Source organism: Sebastes umbrosus, chromosome 17 (assembly GCF_015220745.1).
Source record: "Sebastes umbrosus isolate fSebUmb1 chromosome 17, fSebUmb1.pri, whole genome shotgun sequence".
NCBI lineage: Eukaryota > Metazoa > Chordata > Actinopteri > Perciformes > Sebastidae > Sebastes > Sebastes umbrosus.
Genome location: NC_051285.1, coordinates 2,058,104 through 2,074,191, shown reverse-complemented (window position 1 = coordinate 2,074,191; position 16,088 = coordinate 2,058,104). Strand labels below are relative to the sequence as shown.

The 16,088-nt window shown below is 39.9% G+C and overlaps 2 protein-coding genes across 2 annotated transcripts in view; one reads left to right on the top strand and one right to left on the bottom strand.

The window, feature by feature from the left end:
- Positions 1 to 801: 801 nt before the first annotated feature.
- On the bottom strand, positions 802 to 7,567 carry nop16 (NOP16 nucleolar protein homolog (yeast)). Its single transcript, XM_037747960.1, has 5 exons — positions 7,347 to 7,567; positions 6,134 to 6,242; positions 4,725 to 4,791; positions 3,590 to 3,696; positions 802 to 1,226 (listed from the first exon to the last, which is right to left on the bottom strand). Exons 1-5 carry the CDS (start codon positions 7,451 to 7,453, stop codon positions 1,083 to 1,085), a joined length of 534 nt encoding a protein of 177 aa, XP_037603888.1. The 5' UTR covers positions 7,454 to 7,567; the 3' UTR covers positions 802 to 1,082.
- A 1,056-nt stretch (positions 7,568 to 8,623) lies between these two features.
- The window catches only part of grk6 (G protein-coupled receptor kinase 6), a 53,111-nt gene continuing 45,646 nt past the window's right edge, over positions 8,624 to 16,088 (top strand). The window contains exon 1 of the mRNA XM_037747958.1: positions 8,624 to 8,932. Coding sequence (XP_037603886.1) covers positions 8,881 to 8,932 — 52 coding nt within the window. The 5' untranslated portion in view covers positions 8,624 to 8,880. The remainder of the gene's footprint in view (positions 8,933 to 16,088) is intronic.

Below are 16,088 nucleotides of genomic sequence, written 5' to 3'. Positions count from 1 at the left end.
GTGAGCTGAGAAGTCTGGTGATTAACCATTAAAAACACATCAGTGAGTAGAGGTTGCAAAATAAATCTGAGGGGTTTGAAAGATGATCAACACGATATAAGAAAGCAGAAATAAACATGTGATTTATCGTACTTTCCTCTAATCAAGATGTCAGCAGCCTTTACTATCAAAAGAGACATTTTAGGCAAAAACAAAAACAAAGAAATATGTCTGGAGCTGCAAAACATTTCAGTTTATAGTCTAAGTATATAGTATATAAGTCTAATGCAGTGAGGGCCACAGAGACAATGTACTACGGAGTATTAGGGCCACATTGAGGAAAAAAACATCTGAGATTTACAGAATAAAGTCAGAACTTTACGAGAAACAAAGTTGTGATATTACGAGAAAAAGTCACAACTTGAGTGAGGGTAAGATGAGTATTTATTTTTGGTCATTACAGCTGACAGAGTTATAACACATATTTACAGACCAGTTTAGTTTTTCTCTTTTTGTCATGTTCTGTTTTTTCATGCATTTGGGTTTCCCGTCACGGGCTAGATGTTCTAAATCCTGAAAACAGAGCCATGAGGAGGAGAGGAAGTCTAGTTATCTCTCAGAACACTTGAATTACAATATGCTGAAAGGTTATTATGGGATTTTAGCCCAATGATGCCAAAACTATACTGACTACTGCAGCTTTAAATCAAGATCTAAAACGTCCTATGTGATGATCAGGAAAACGTGGAAGAGATGGGAAACATCTGAGAACTCTTTAGTGATACTTTACATCACGGAGAAAGAAAGACACATCTGCAAAAATGAGCTCGAAGGTTTTTAAATGATACATTAAAAAAATACATCTCAGTCAATCACAGTTTGACATTCAGATCACAGAACACACAGCTGCAAATGGAAAACAGGAAATCTTGACGGCGAGGAAAGCAACAGAAAGGTCCTTAACGAGACACAGAAGTGGTGCTCGTCCCTCGGTGCTCCTGGACGTCTCCACTTCCTGTCACTGTTGGTGGCGTGCACAGAGTCTCTCCAGAATGAGATCCTGATTCAGAGAATGATATAAAGTCCAGAACAGGGTGAACAGTCTACTGGACCGCCGGCTGTGGAGGAGCCAGTGAGCTCATGAAGGCGTCGTAGTGCTCCTTGTGGCACCGCTGGTACTCGTTTATTTTCCTCTTGATCTGTTTGGGCGTGTCCTGGTAATAGTTCTTCTCGTCTCTGGCCATCGCCTGCAGGGAGAAGAAAGAGCAGGACTTTGGTTAAAATTGTTTTGGACTTCCTTGTTGCAAATGTAAAATGCTGCTGTTCAAATGTTGAGGTTGTTGCTGGAGGAAATGTCATGTTGTGAAAGATAAATCAAAAGGGTTGATTGTCTTCACGGCCTTTTTAGGACGTCTCAAATTCAATTTGTCTGGTTCAGCTCTTTCATTGCCAGGCTCACTTTCTCTCACTGTTTTAAGCCTGTTCAAAATATGAAATCAAATTCCAGTGCTTCAGCGTTGATCAATATATCTGTTTAACCTGGCAGCCCTATCACACACGCTCATGCTCCACCTCCCTGACGGTGCAGGTGAGGCGGGCCTGTCATGCGCCCGACCCTGCGGGTTCCACCCACACTTTCATTAAGCCACAGAGTTTTGCTTGCACCCTCTGACTCACGCGTGCGTTAGACTCCTTGGTCCGTGTTTCAAGACGGGTCGGGTGGGTTGCAGACATCGCCGCAGACCCCTGGCGCCTTTTACGTGGGCCGAGCAACGCCCTGGGGGCATGATGACGCGGTTGGGGCGCTCTGAGGACAGTCCGCCCCGGTGACACTTTGTCCACGGCCCCGGGAAGCACCTTCGCCCCGAGCCTTTCCAAGCCAACCTAGAGCCGGTCGCGGCGCACCTTCTCGTATGCGGGACTCCCCAGCCTGCCGTGTGTCGCTCACACCCTCCAGCTGGCTGTTAACGAGGGTCTTTTGGCACAGAGAAGTACTCGTACCGGTACTCGGTATCGGAGAGTACCCAAATGTAAGTACTTGTGCTCAGTTTGAAAAAAAGTGTTATCGGTGCATCCCTACATTAATTGCAGGTGACTGACTCAGCGTTTCAGAATTTAAAGTCCAGGATGGAATATTTTCCACTGAAGGATATTTCATTGCAGAAAATAACTACCCTCACACACAAAACGCTCTGTTATTGACAGACTGTGACTTGGCAGCGCTCCCAGTGATGACTCAGTTTAAAGCAATTGTTGAAAATCCATTTGAATGAGGCACTTTTCTGATAAACGCTGGAGTAATTTAAACTTCCAGCTGCCAGCCGACTCTGAGCAATAAAATACTAAATAACACACTAAGCTCTTCTCAGCGCTGTTCGTAACGTGCACCAGCGTTTCCCTTCAAATCTAGAGTTATCAGAAAAATAAACCTCAGCAGCAGCTATGAAATAATGTCATGCAGCTGAAACCTTATGTGTCCTTCAGAAAACATTTCAAGGAAACCAAACAGAGGAGGCCGTTATCACAAAGAGAAAAATATTCAACTGACAAATTAAGTTTCCTCCGCAGCAGCGGAGCACGTCGAGGATGGTACAAAGAAAACGTTTTAGACCTTGGCAGCCAGCCCTCATATCTCAGAATGTCCTTGAACGCACCATCAGGTGGAACTGTTTTCTAAACATGTCCAGCCATTGAATCTAATCTTGATGTAAGATGTGCTCCCAGCAGATCATATTAAGCTTTAAACTGACGTCATCTAGGTAACAACCCTCACCTACAGGTGACTTTCTTAGTACTTCCTCAGCTGAATCAATCCCTCACTCATCTACTGAACTGAGTCCCCTGCTCCCGGTGCGACTGTCGACCGGGGTGTACTGTCCTCAGTGCGTCCTAACCACGTCGTGCCCCAAGGGCTTGGCTCGGCTCAAGTAAAAGGCGCCAGGGGTCGGTGGCAACGTCTGCAACCCACCAGACCCGTCTTGAAACACGGACCAAGGAGTGTAACGCACGCCCGAGTAAGAGGGGGCAAGCAAAACCCGTGGCGCAATGAAAGCGAGGGCCGGCGCACGCACCGTCAGGGAGGTGGAGCGTGAGCGCATGCGATAGGACCTGAAAGATGGTGACGAGAGGTTAACGTCACGCTGCCGTAAAGTGGTATCGGTGCCGTTGTATCGGAGCCGTTTTGCGAGAACGAATACATGAGCACAGTATCGGACCCGATACCCGATGCTGGTATCGGCATCAGTGCATCCCTACCTCTGAGTGAGGCGAACAGCACTCGGCAACTCACGTTACTGCAGTCTTGGAAAGGGAGGAGTGAGCAGAGGGGTACTCAGTTACATTATGGTGCGCTCAAGCTCTTCAGTAAAAATGAGTATTAAGCGATATATAACGTTATCCTGATGTGTTCAATTGTAATTGTAAAATGTTGAGAAACTTGAGGATCATCAGGGATTAATAACAAATTTGGAAAAACGAGTATGCAAACGGTAAAAAGGGATTTAACGTTGAAGTACATGAGATTTATTGTTTGTCTGGGCTAAAACTCCCAGCTCTGTTATTGTGGTTAACATGGTTCAGGACACGTTCAGGCTCCGGTTGCTGCTCTTACCTTGAAGTCCTCGCTGTGTTCTCGGATCATGTACTGAGCGTACTCGATCAGGTCGGAGGATAACGTCTTGGAGTCTTTTTCTGGACGGTTGGCTTCCTCCTCCAGCACTGCAAACACAAATCAGGATGTAAAACGCGTCATAGAGGCAGAAGGATTCATCATATTTCCCATCTTGATCCATCTTTTCCTGTTAAATTCTGGTGTTAAGACAGAAGGGCATAAAAATAAATGGTAAAAGTGAAACTAAATATGCAAACCCCTCTCAGTCAGTCTCTGTAAAAATGAAATATTCAACAGCGTTGAAAGCACCGCCGGTGTTGCCGGAGGAATAAAAGTCAATCAGCGTCTGAAATCCAGAGCAGCTGCTGCTGAAGGCCGACTCCTCTCGAGTTTCTACGCAACTGAGCACAATAACAAAAAAAAAACATGCTGGAAGTGAAGCACTGCTTTCATTCAAATCGGTCTAATTAGGCTGAAATCACATCGAGTGTCCAGCTGAATAAAATTAATAGATCCTTGGAAAGTGGTGTGAAACAGCCTTCGTATAAAAAAGAGTGGTGACATGAAGTGAAAGAGAAAACACATCGGCACAGAAGTTCTGCATACTGGGGTCCCTAAACAGTCTTGGAATTACAAGTACTGTATTCATGTGTGATGATGTTAGTCCCCATAGGAGACATTTCATTGTAGTGAAACTTGACCTCACTGTATAAAATGACCTGTGGTGACCTCTAGGATAATCACAGCCTCATAAAACTTTACAGCCACAAACTAGAGACCTAGAGCATTCAGAGGATGGATGGATCAAACTAGAGACCTAGAGCATTCAGAGGATGGATGGATCAGACTAGAGACCTAGAGCATTCAGAGGATGGATGGATCAAACTAGAGACCTAGAGCATTCAGAGGATGGATGGATCAAACTAGAGACCTAGAGCATTCAGAGGATGGATGGATCAAACTAGAGACCTAGAGCATTCAGAGGATGGATGGATCAAACTAGAGACCTAGAGCATTCAGAGGATGGATGGATCAGACTAGAGACCTAGAGCATTCAGAGGATGGATGGACAAAAACAAGCCTATTGCCAAATGCCTATAAGCATGATGAGGTTTTCAAAAAGGAAATGACTTACGGTTGAGAACGTAGGGCTTGGTCACAATGCCGACGGGAGCTTTAGTCACTTTGTCTTTGCCGAGGAGCTACACGTGTGAACAAAAACACATCATGAAGGAAACAATGGACGTCAGCAGCCAGTGTGTTTTGGATTCTGGGTTAACTGAGGATGATGAATTTCTTCTCCATCTTCTTCTCTAATGTGGCATGACAGGTACAGTATGACATGTGGGCTTTTTCATCAGTGACGGCATTTCAAAGAAACAAAACAAGGTACTGTCCTTGCTCCTGAGCCCAGGGGAGGCAGAAAATTAATCATTTATGCGTCGCTCCTCTATCTTAAACTGTGTTTGTTTTAAGGTTCTGGTTTCTCCAGTGTTTAATCATCACAACCAACACTCTGCTGCTCCCTTCTGGCACAAATGAAAACTACAGAACATGAACAGATGTTTTAAAATCCTGACCTGTTTGAAGACATTAATTTATTTATATTTGAATAATTAATAATTTATAAACACATAAAATCTATATCAGCAGTTCTTGAGCAACACAATCATTCATCTCCTGATTCAGTGTGCTGATCAGTGAAAGGTCCACTATGATTCTGGTCACATTCGGCACAAAAATACATCTCGGATAATCCATGTATAATTAATCTGTAACCTTATATCTGTTGTGATTGACAGGTCATCTTGCTTCAATCACATATTGAATCCTTTATAGATATTTTTCTAATAAGACTGTACATGAATACATGAGTTCAGCATTGATTCAGAGATTTCAGAGAGTACACCATGACAGAGGAAACTAGAATTACCGCCTCGCGGTTGTACGCCTCCGTCAACCGGTCAAGTTGCAGTTTACATCCGTTTCTGTCCAAAATGTCACCACTTCATCATTTTATTCTGTTAGACATTAATGTGAAATTGTCATAATTAGCATATGAATTCTTCAGTTTTGGCCAGAAACGTGTTTTGTGAGGTCACAGTGACCTTTTGACCACCAAAATCTCATCAGTTCATCCTTGAGTCCGAGTGGATGTTTGTACCAAATTTGAACAAACCGAAAACATAATTCGTAAAAACAAAAAAAGTCTCCTTTGTTTTCTGATCTAGAAGCTGAAGCCGGTTGTTTCAGACGCAGCATTTGTTAAAATAATGCGGCAAATAGGAATGAGATAACAGAAGATATAGCTAGAATCTATCATTTATATTTTTTATTGTCCAGTACAATGAATTATTGATTGGATCACTGTGAGGACAGAGAATCATTTCATTTATGGTCACCGAGGTAAATGTGGCAATCAATAGTGATACTGATTTGATCTGGATATAAGACGCAGTGACTGACTGTGTCGTGCTCTGAAGAAGACCCGGGGTAAATAAAAAGCCCCAGGAAACTATCACCAGAACCACAGCGGTTACTTACGCTCTTTCTCTGTATCGGCAGCGTGCGGTTTGGATCAGAAGCCAGACCCATCTCCTGCAGGTTCGTGGTCAAGGACTTCCTGTCGTCCCACGCATTTCGAATCTGTGAACTGAGCGAGAGGACGAGTTAGACACACACACACGATGACATACAAATATACATTTGACTGATAATACATCTTTAAGTGAGACTTTTACTTGAAAAAGGGTATCTTTAGACCATGGTGTTGTACTGTTACTTAAGTAAAGGATCTGAGTACTTCTTCTTTAATGTGAAGATTTGTTGTGTTTTGTCTCATCTGAATATCTTTTGGGTTTTGGTGTGTTGGGTCCAAATAAAACAGGGAATTAAAGGTGACACCTCATCATCATGCCTGGGATTATTTCATTATTATTTCACATTTTAGTAGACTGTGATTAATTATTCGATTAACTGAGAAAATAATCTCCATATTAAATTACTAAAAATAACTGTAGTACTGTACAATTCTGACGCTGTCTCTTTTTATTCTACTTTATACTTTACTATATTTCAGAGGGAAATATTATACTTTTTACTTAAGTAATATTCTATACTAACACTGTGAAAGGAGCCAGGTACTTTTAATATACATTTTACTGATAATACTTCTTTAAGTGATGCTTTGAATCAGGACTTTTACTTGTAAAGGAGTATCTTTAGACCATGGTATTGTACTTTTACTTAAGTAAAGGATCTGAGGATCCTAGTAAAAATGCTCCTCAGGTAGGTAAACCTCTGGCTTTGGGAATATTTAATCATTTCACTTTTTATTAGACTGATTAATTATTCAATTAACTGAGAAAATAATCTCCATATTAAATTATTAAAAGTAACTGTAATACTGTACAATTCTGACACACTCGTACTGTCCATTTTATGCTAAATATTATACTTTTACTTTATTAAATAAACATGCATTAGATGAGATCTAACCAAAGGAACCATTGTGCATAATGCAGAAATAATTTTAATATATATTTTAATTTTAATTATTTTAGACCAATGTATTGTACTTTTACTTCAGTAAAGGATGTGAGTACTTCTTCCACCACTGTATAAAATAAATAAACTAGAAACAGCCAGGTAAAGATGCTCCTCAGGTTGGTAAACCCTTCTCATGTGGTGTCAACAACATGCCCACTGTTAGCTCCCATGCTAGCATTAGCTACATGCTAACCTGCTCGTTTCTTACTTCTCTATTCTCGGGTTGTATTTCTTGATGAACTTTTTCTTCAGCTTCTTCCGGTCCAGATTGTAGTCGAACTTCTTGGACTTCCCGGACTTCTTGGCTTTCGGCATGTTGGTGTTTTATCTCTGTTTCTAACAGAACAGTGGAGGTTTGTTGGTGTTGAGAAGAACAACGTGCAGGAAGGAACCGGAAACACGTGTTTGTTTTGTTCCGGTCATGTGACCAACAACTTCCTGTTCGAGTTTTTATGTTTTAATAAAGTTTTTATTGAATACACAAATTAATACAAATATACACAAGTCAATATGGTAATAATAATAATAATAATAATATAATACGTAGAAATAAATCCATGGAACATATTTGTATGAACAAAATAATATATAATAAAATTGTCTAAATAAAGTATGACAGAAATTTACAAAACATTTGTAACACTTTTTTAATTGTTATTATTATTTAATTACAACTCGGAAGCACAAATTAGTACACATTCATCTGGAACAAATATACACTAGATCAATATGGAAATAGAAAAGAAAACACATGGATCATATTTAACTATACACTTAAAATATTAACAGACAATTCAGAAAATGTTTAAATCAAACATGTAATTTATAATAACATTGTCAAAATAAAGTAATCACTGAAATTTACAAAAAGTGAGTAACCAATTTTAATTTTCTGAGGAAGGTTGGAAACACCTGCTACTTTTATCCTCTAGATGTCAGTCTGGATCATTATAAGAAAACAATGGATCATTATTGTTCATTGTTCAACTAAATAATTAATATACTTTATGTTATAGAGTATATTATAAAATTGAAATTAATATATATATAAATATTTATTTTTATATTTATTTATTTTTATATATAATATTTATTTATATTTATTTTATAAAATATTTTTATATAAATAAATCCAAACCTTCATGACAGCTGTAGTTTTTGAATACCATCAATCATTTAATCTTGTTAATTTATATTCAAATTTGACTGCTGATAAGCCAAAAATAAAAAAAATAGATAAATTAAAAAAATTATAAATAAAAAAAAATATATATATATATATATGTATATATATATATATTTATTTATTTATTTACCTACTTTTATATATATATATATATATATATATATACAGTTTTTTTTAATTTTTATTATTTTTATTAAACAGCAATTTTATGACAGAGTGAGAAGTCTGTATTTCTTCCTCTTCTCTGACAGCAGCTTCAGGGGGCGGAGAGATGGAGGGAGGAGGAAGAGGAGGAGGAAGAGGAGGAGAAAGAGAGGACAGGAGGAGTGGTGCTGCAGGCCGGTGCTGTTACCGGACAGGAGGACTGAGCCACAGCAGAATCTGTCCTCCTCTGTCTGTCTGGTTGGTGGGAGGAGAGGTGGTGGTGCATGGTGTGTTTTATTATAAGGAGGAATAAAGAGAGATCCAGATGCTGCTGTAAAACCCCGACAGCATCAACATAAACCCGGTGGAGAGGGTGCATTCACAGGGGTCTGGATCCAGAGCAAGCATCATCATGGAGCTGGAGAACATAGTGGCCAACACGGTGCTGCTGAAGGCTCGAGAAGGTAAGGATGGAGATGGAGATGGAGATGGAGATGGAGAGACCTGGTACCTTTACCTGCAGACAGGAGGGATATGCACCCGGACATAGGATAGGATGCAAACTGTTACTGCACTTCCTCTAAAGCCGGTGATCAAATATTGTGATGATGCACTTCAATGCGCACAGGAAATTAGAGTGCATGGAAAGCCACACCAGACTCCATGTTAAAAATCAGCAATTTAAAGTTTTCTGGCTTATGCGTGATTTTAAATACGTATTTTGGACTATTTTAAGGCTTTGGTTAACTATTTAGCAACTAGTAGATAATTCGGCATAATTTCTTTTTTAATAAATTATTTAATTAGGATAAAAATCAATGCCTTCCTTGTTGGCGGTTGTTAATAACATTGTTGTAATAACCACCTTCAATGCTTGGTAAAAGAAGACAGATGTAGTTTAATATTTATTACATTTAAGCATTGGTGTATGCCGAATTAAAGAAAATGTCTTAAACACTTGTGAAATGTCTTGTTGTGTACAGTGCACACAGTAAATTAGATTCAGTACAGATTCTATACAGGAGTTTGGCGTGGCACTGGAACGTCTGTATGACACACCAAACTCCATAGTCAATTTAAGCAATTTAAAGTTTTCCAGCTTATGCGTGATTTTAAATACGTATTTTGGCCTATTTTAAGGTTTTGACTAACTATTTAGCAACCAGTAGACAATTCGGCATAATTTCTTTTTTTGTAAATTACTTTAATTGTGATTAAAATCAATGCCTTCCTTGTTGGTGGTGCTCAGCTGTCAATAACACTGTTGTAATACACTAACCACGCTAAGGGATGCCTTAAGCTAGCCAGATGTAGTTTAATACTTATTAAATTTAAGCATTAGTGTATGCCGAATTTAAAAGAAAGGATATTAAACACTTATGAAATGTCTTTTTGTGTACAGTGCACACAGTAAAGTAAAAGACAGGTAAAAACTATATGACACACCAAACTCCTTAGTCAATTTAAGCAATTTAAAGTTTTCTGGCATATTTGTGATTGTAAATACGTATTTTGGCCTATTTTAAGGCTTTAACTAACTATTTAGGAAATATTAGACAATTCGGCATAATTTCTTTTAATAAATTACTTTCATTGTGATTAAAATCAATGCCTTCCTTGTTGGCGGTGCTCAATAACACTGTTGTACTAACCACCTTCAATGCTTGGTAAAAGAAGACAGATGTAGTTTAATATTTATTGAATGTATGCCGAATTAAAGAGAGGGTCTTAAACACTTGTGAAATGTCTTGTTGTGTACAGTGCACACAGGAAATTAAAGGGTAGGTCAAAATTGCCTGATTCTATACAGGAGTTTGGCGTGGCTGTGAAACGTCAAGTACTGTATGAGAGGTCCGGAAAGGGGTTTGCAACTGTGACTGCAGCGACACATCGGGTTTCCCTTTGCTGATGTTGCAGCATCGTCCTGTCGTTTTGCGAAACAGGATGTGTTGAAGCATAGCAGCTGTGCTTTACAGGGGTTTGTACAATTGTGCACAGAATTGCATTGTTTTAGTGTTTTAGTGCATTTATTTGCTATGCCAGGGGTCAGCAACCTTTACTATCAAAAGAGACATTTTAGGCAAAAAAAATGAAATAATAATAAGAATGAAATAAAAAGTAAAGTTATGAATAAAGTCATAACTTTACGAGAAAAACAGAAAATAACACGTCAAATTACTACTTTATAATATTTTTTTTCCTTCAATGTGGCCCTAATACTCCGTCGTACCATCGTACCATAGACCTACAACAATGATAAATAAAAATGAAAATGTAAACAAAAAAAACAGTTATCCATGTTTATAAATCCACAGGGAGCCACTGGAGAGGAGTTAAACAGACGCATGTGGCTCCAGAGCCGCAGGTTGCAGACCCCTGCTGTGCTATGCAGTCAAGAGTCTGGAACTCATGTTTTGATGCCTGCAGGCTACAAGTCACTGCAGCTTTAGAGGTCAGCTAAATGCAAATGTTTACATCTTTCAGTGCTCTTGTGCATGACAACACTCGTGAGAACAGTATACCTATCATATACTATCATCAGAGTTCTGTGTTATTCTCAACAGGAGACAAAAGGTTGCGGTGACTCGTTAATCCTAAAGCCATCTGCAGAGGGACATGAGAAGATCACGATCCCTCGCTGTGAGCTTATCCTCTCAATGCAGTTTATCTTGTTGTGCTTGTATGTAGAGGACCACTTACCCATCTGCCCATGAGCAAGGCAACCATTATCTCCCATGCAGCTCTGCAGGCAGGCCTTGACCTCTCTGACTTCTCTGGAGCCCTACACAAGATGTTCTTTTATCATACGGGGAACAAAAAAGTGTTATACAATCATCATCTTTATGACCTTGTTGGACAGACTGACTGGACCTTGTTTGATTCAGGTATATAAAAAGACACATTTGCTAGTATGCAAAGATATACAACTTTCAAGGACAGACATGCCATGCAGAGAATCATGCAGCTAGATGTGTGAACACACCCACCAGAAGTCTTCAGAAGATGATTTTTAGACTGTTTAAGCCTATTAAAAGGGGGCACTCTCTCGGTTTTAAAGGAAGAAAAGGTAATGGTAGTGGAAATGATTAACTGTTTTTTTCTTTACATTTTCATTTTTATTTATCATTGTTGTAGGTCTATGGTACGACGGTACGACGGAGTATTAGGGCTACATTGAAGATAAAAAATAAATCGGAGATTTCGAGAATAAAGTCATAATATTATAAAGTAGTAATTTTACGTGTTATTTCCTTTTTTTCTCGTAAAGTTATGACTTTATTCTCGTAATATTACGACTTTTTTATTGTGAAGTTATGACTTTATTCTCGTAATATTACGACTTTTTCTCGTAAAGTTATAACTTTATTCTCGTAATATTACGACTTTTTTTCTCGTTAAGTTATGACTTTATTCTCGTAATATTACGACTTTTTTATCGTAGAGTTATGACTTTATTCACGTAATATTACGACTTTTTTCTTGTTATATTATGACTTTTTTTCTCGTAATATTCTGACTTTATTCTGTAAATCTCAGATGTTTTTTCCCTCAATGTGGCCCTAATACTCCGTAGTACATTGTCTCTTTGGCCCTCACTGCATTAGACTTATATACTATATACTTAGACTATAAACTGTGTTACCTTCATCACAATGATCACATATTTTGCGGCTCCAGACAGCCATTTTGCCTAAAATGTCTCTTTTGATAGTGAAGGTTGCTGACCCCTGGTTTAAGCCTATTAAAAGGAGCCCTTCACAGATTTTACAGTTTTGAAAAGTTAACAAAAACAACAGTGATTACTGTCATTAAGTTTATCTTGGTTTAGGCTCGAGATGTAAAGTTTCTCTCAGTTTTAAAGGAAGAAAAGGAAGTCTGTAAACAGAACAAAATGTGCCGATAGAATTGGAACAAAGGCGCTTTAAGATGGTGTTAAAGTTTTCAGGGTGGAGTTTTCCTTTAAAACTTTTAAAGCAACATTAGGCAACTTCCCGTGATCGTGGCTGCAAACGGCAGGAAGAGAGGAAACCATTTCAGTGACCCAACAATCATGTATAGTGTGACACCGGTGTTAGTGCACAAAGAGGCAACAGGTGTCATTTAGGAGAATCCAACTTTCTCCGTGCTCACTCTCAGGAGTTTATATTTCGGGCTGGAGTCACTTCCTGCGTGCAGAAACATCTTCATACCCAACAGGATGTGCGTTCTAATACCCATACTACCATGCTATTTAGTATGCCAGGAAAAGATTAAGTATGTCCCAATACATAATAGGTCAAATGCAATATGCTGAAAATACCAGGATGTCCTAATACATCTGGTGGTATCTTGCAGTATGCAAGCCAGCATGCTTTTCTGACTATTCTGACCCGCAATCCTCTGCACAGTGAGTCAGATGACAACCAGATGTGAGGGATATATGAGGGTCAAAGTTAAAGGTGCAATGTTATGACGAAGTATGTCCCAATATACTGCATGCAACATGTACTTTGTAAGGGACTGCCCTTACAAAGTACATGTTGCATGTTACTAAAACTAAAAACCAAAAGTACGTGATTTGAAACAGCTTCTTTGTTGTTTTTGTTCCCTCCACTTTAATTTTTGCGGTTTGATTTCCTCACTAAACTCTATAAAAACATCGTCCTCTTGACTGTCCAGCTGCAGAATCCAGATGAGAGAAGAGAGAGTAGCTGATCAACATGATATGTTCATTTAAGTTGCTTTCCATTAAGCTGTATGAGCAGCAGGCTTTTACCCTGGTCACATAGTGGCTACTGTCCGAGCCTTTCATTAGTGGATGTTGTACCTGCAGACAATACTCAGGGCTGACAAAACATCTGTAAACTCCTCTGCTTATTTTTTTTTATTTACGGTCAATATTCTCCTAAAAAGATGCTTAAATTGTAGTGATGATATAAAACAGGAGATTGAAAAAATAATGCAAATTGATATCCCAACGGATCCTGTGTTGTTTTTACCTGGAGAACCATCGCAAAATGTAACGGGCAAAGACCAAAGATATAAATATACTACGCGTACGGTTAAATTGTGCATTGGAAGAAAAGCCTGTTAATACCAACCGGTAATTGTATTTAGTTTGTTATTTTCTCTTGACGTATTTCTTTTTTTTGTTTGAATCATGTGGGACTAGGGGTGGAATGGTTCGGTTCATGTCACGGTTTTCGGTACGTTTATGTTACAGCGAGGTGGTCATGTTCTGATTTCAACATGCTTTTCATTTATTTGGCAAAAAAATAAGTTAACAAATGTTTGCCTTAACAAAAGTATGGCTTACATAAAGAACATAAACACTTCTTCATTGATAAATCCTCAAGCTGAAGTAGGCGAGATTGGAGCAAATATGATTAAAACGGTTGCTATATGGTGACAGTTACATGAAACAGGTAACCTGAAAAACATCATGTGCCTCTGTGTCCTCCGGTGCTCCTAACGGCATCTGCAAGATTTCACAGACCGGAGGAAAACAAGCAGTAAGAGCTGATCTGAGGTCTGCTGTCCATCTGCCGTCTATGAGAGCCGGCTGTCAATCACTCGCCAACTCCGACCAAACGGTCAAACTAGGCAGCGCTGATCAAATATGAATCAATATTCTGTTACGTTAATGTCTATATCTCTCCTCAGATGTTCTCAGAATCATCTTGTAGTGCACGATTTAGCTGTAAAATGAGAACGTTTGTGACGCCGCCGCCAATAGGAACGCTCTCTCTCAATGAAATGACCTGTGATTGGTCAAAGTCTCCCGTCACGGGCTAGATGTTCAAAAGCCTGAAAACAGAGCCATGAGGAGGAGCAGAAGTCTAGTTATCTCTCAGAACACTTGAATTACAATATGCTGAAAGGTTATTATGGGATTTTTGCCCAATGATGCCAAAAATATACTGACTAGTGCAGCTTTAAATGTTGTTGAAACACAACCGTTCAACAACCTGCCCTAAATACAGACTGAAATGAGAACGCTATTGATGCAGGATACCGAGCTTTACTCTGCAGCCGACTTCTGTAACTCAATACATTTGTCCTACTGAAAAGCTGATTTTTGTTCCCAGAGTTTTTCTGTTTGAAGACGTCACCGTTGGTTCTAAGAATGGTTCAAAAATAATCAATTAACTGTGAAACAAAGTCTATAGATCCATCAATAATGAAAATAAGATAAGTTGCTGCCTGACTGAGTTTCATTCCTTGGCGTTCAACAATCAGCTGATGTGTCTTGTCAGGCTTCAGGAAAGAAGAATACTATTCATAGATCATTTAATTTTCTGCTTACTGGAGACTTCAAAGTGGAGACAGCGGAGGGGACATGTGATGGATCTCTCTGACTGGGGTTTCAACAGCGGACGGGACATTTACATGGTGCAGGCTTTAGACCACTGAGACGCCAATCCGCCGCAGTGTTATGCATGCCTGGCGTGCCCGAGAGGTGCCCACGCCAGCCCACGCAGAACGCATAGGCGCATTATAAATCAGTTAACACTGCCCAGGACATCCTCCGTTTTGATTAACTAGTTCAGGAATGTATAGTGAACGCATAGGCGCTCTGCTTTTATGAATGGGTCCATGTGGGCTGCGTGGCCGATTGTTAATTGTAGGGATGCACTGATACCACTTTTTTCAGACCGAGTACAAGTACTTACATTTGGGTACTCGCCGATACCGAGTACCGATACGAGTACTTCTCTGTGCCAAAAGACCCTCGTTAACAGCCAGCTGGAGAGTGTGAGCAACACACGGCAGGCTGGGGAGTCCCGCATACGAGGCGGTGCGGCGCAACCGGCTCTAGGTCGGCTTGGAGAGGCTCGGGGCTAAGGTGCTTCCCGGGGCCGTGGACAAAGTGTCACCGGGGCGGACTGTCCTTAGTGCGCCCCAATCGCGTCATGCCCCCAGGGCGGGGCTCAGCCCACGTAAAAGGCGGCAGGTGTCTGCGGCGATGTCTGCAACCCACCTGACCCGTCTTGAAACACGAACCAAAGAGTCTAATGCATGCACGAGTCAGAGGGTGCAAGCAAAACCCCGTGGCGCAATGAAAGTGAGGGCCGCCGCGCACCGACTGAGGTGGAGCATGAGCGCATTCAACACCTTTGTGCTTTAATAGCACTAGATGTAAATATAACTTGTTTGTCTTTAAGTATTTTTAGGAAAAGGACATTTTAAAAAAAAAGAAATCAATGTGTTTTCTTAACTTTGGTGTGACATGGTGTTATTAAGTTGGTATGGCAGCAGCTGTTATCTAATGTCAGGCTGAACTTCTTAGATACTGTATCACGTCGGTTAAATGTCCTTCCTCCAGCTCAAAACAACAGTGTTCAGACATGACCTTTGACCTGTATTGCCACAAAGCTTCTTCTCCGTCCCCCGTGCCAGTGTGGGATGATTTCTTCCTCTGTGACTAAAAGCTAATCTCTCAGTCTAATTATGTCCATTCATCATTTGGTGGAGAATCTGTGTTTCTTCCGGTCTCGCTGACATCGCTTGTTTGTCTTGATTTTACATTTCCACTAATGCACACACAGCGGACGTCAGCGATCTCGTTTTCTCTCTTATCAATCAGCTCATTGGTAATTCTGCTGCCGATGTTATCGTCTGCTTCCCGCCGGACACAAA

Coding starts and splice junctions, on each gene's coding strand:
- nop16 (XM_037747960.1), bottom strand. CDS start 7,453: ATGCCGAAAGCCAAGAAGTCCGGGAAGTCCAAGAAGTTCGACTACAAT. Junction 6,243..7,346: donor TACAACCCGAGAATAGAGAA/GTAAGAAACGAG, acceptor CCTCTCGCTCAG/TTCACAGATTCGAAATGCGT. Junction 3,697..4,724: donor CAAGCCCTACGTTCTCAACC/GTAAGTCATTTC, acceptor TTGTGTTTGCAG/TGCTGGAGGAGGAAGCCAAC.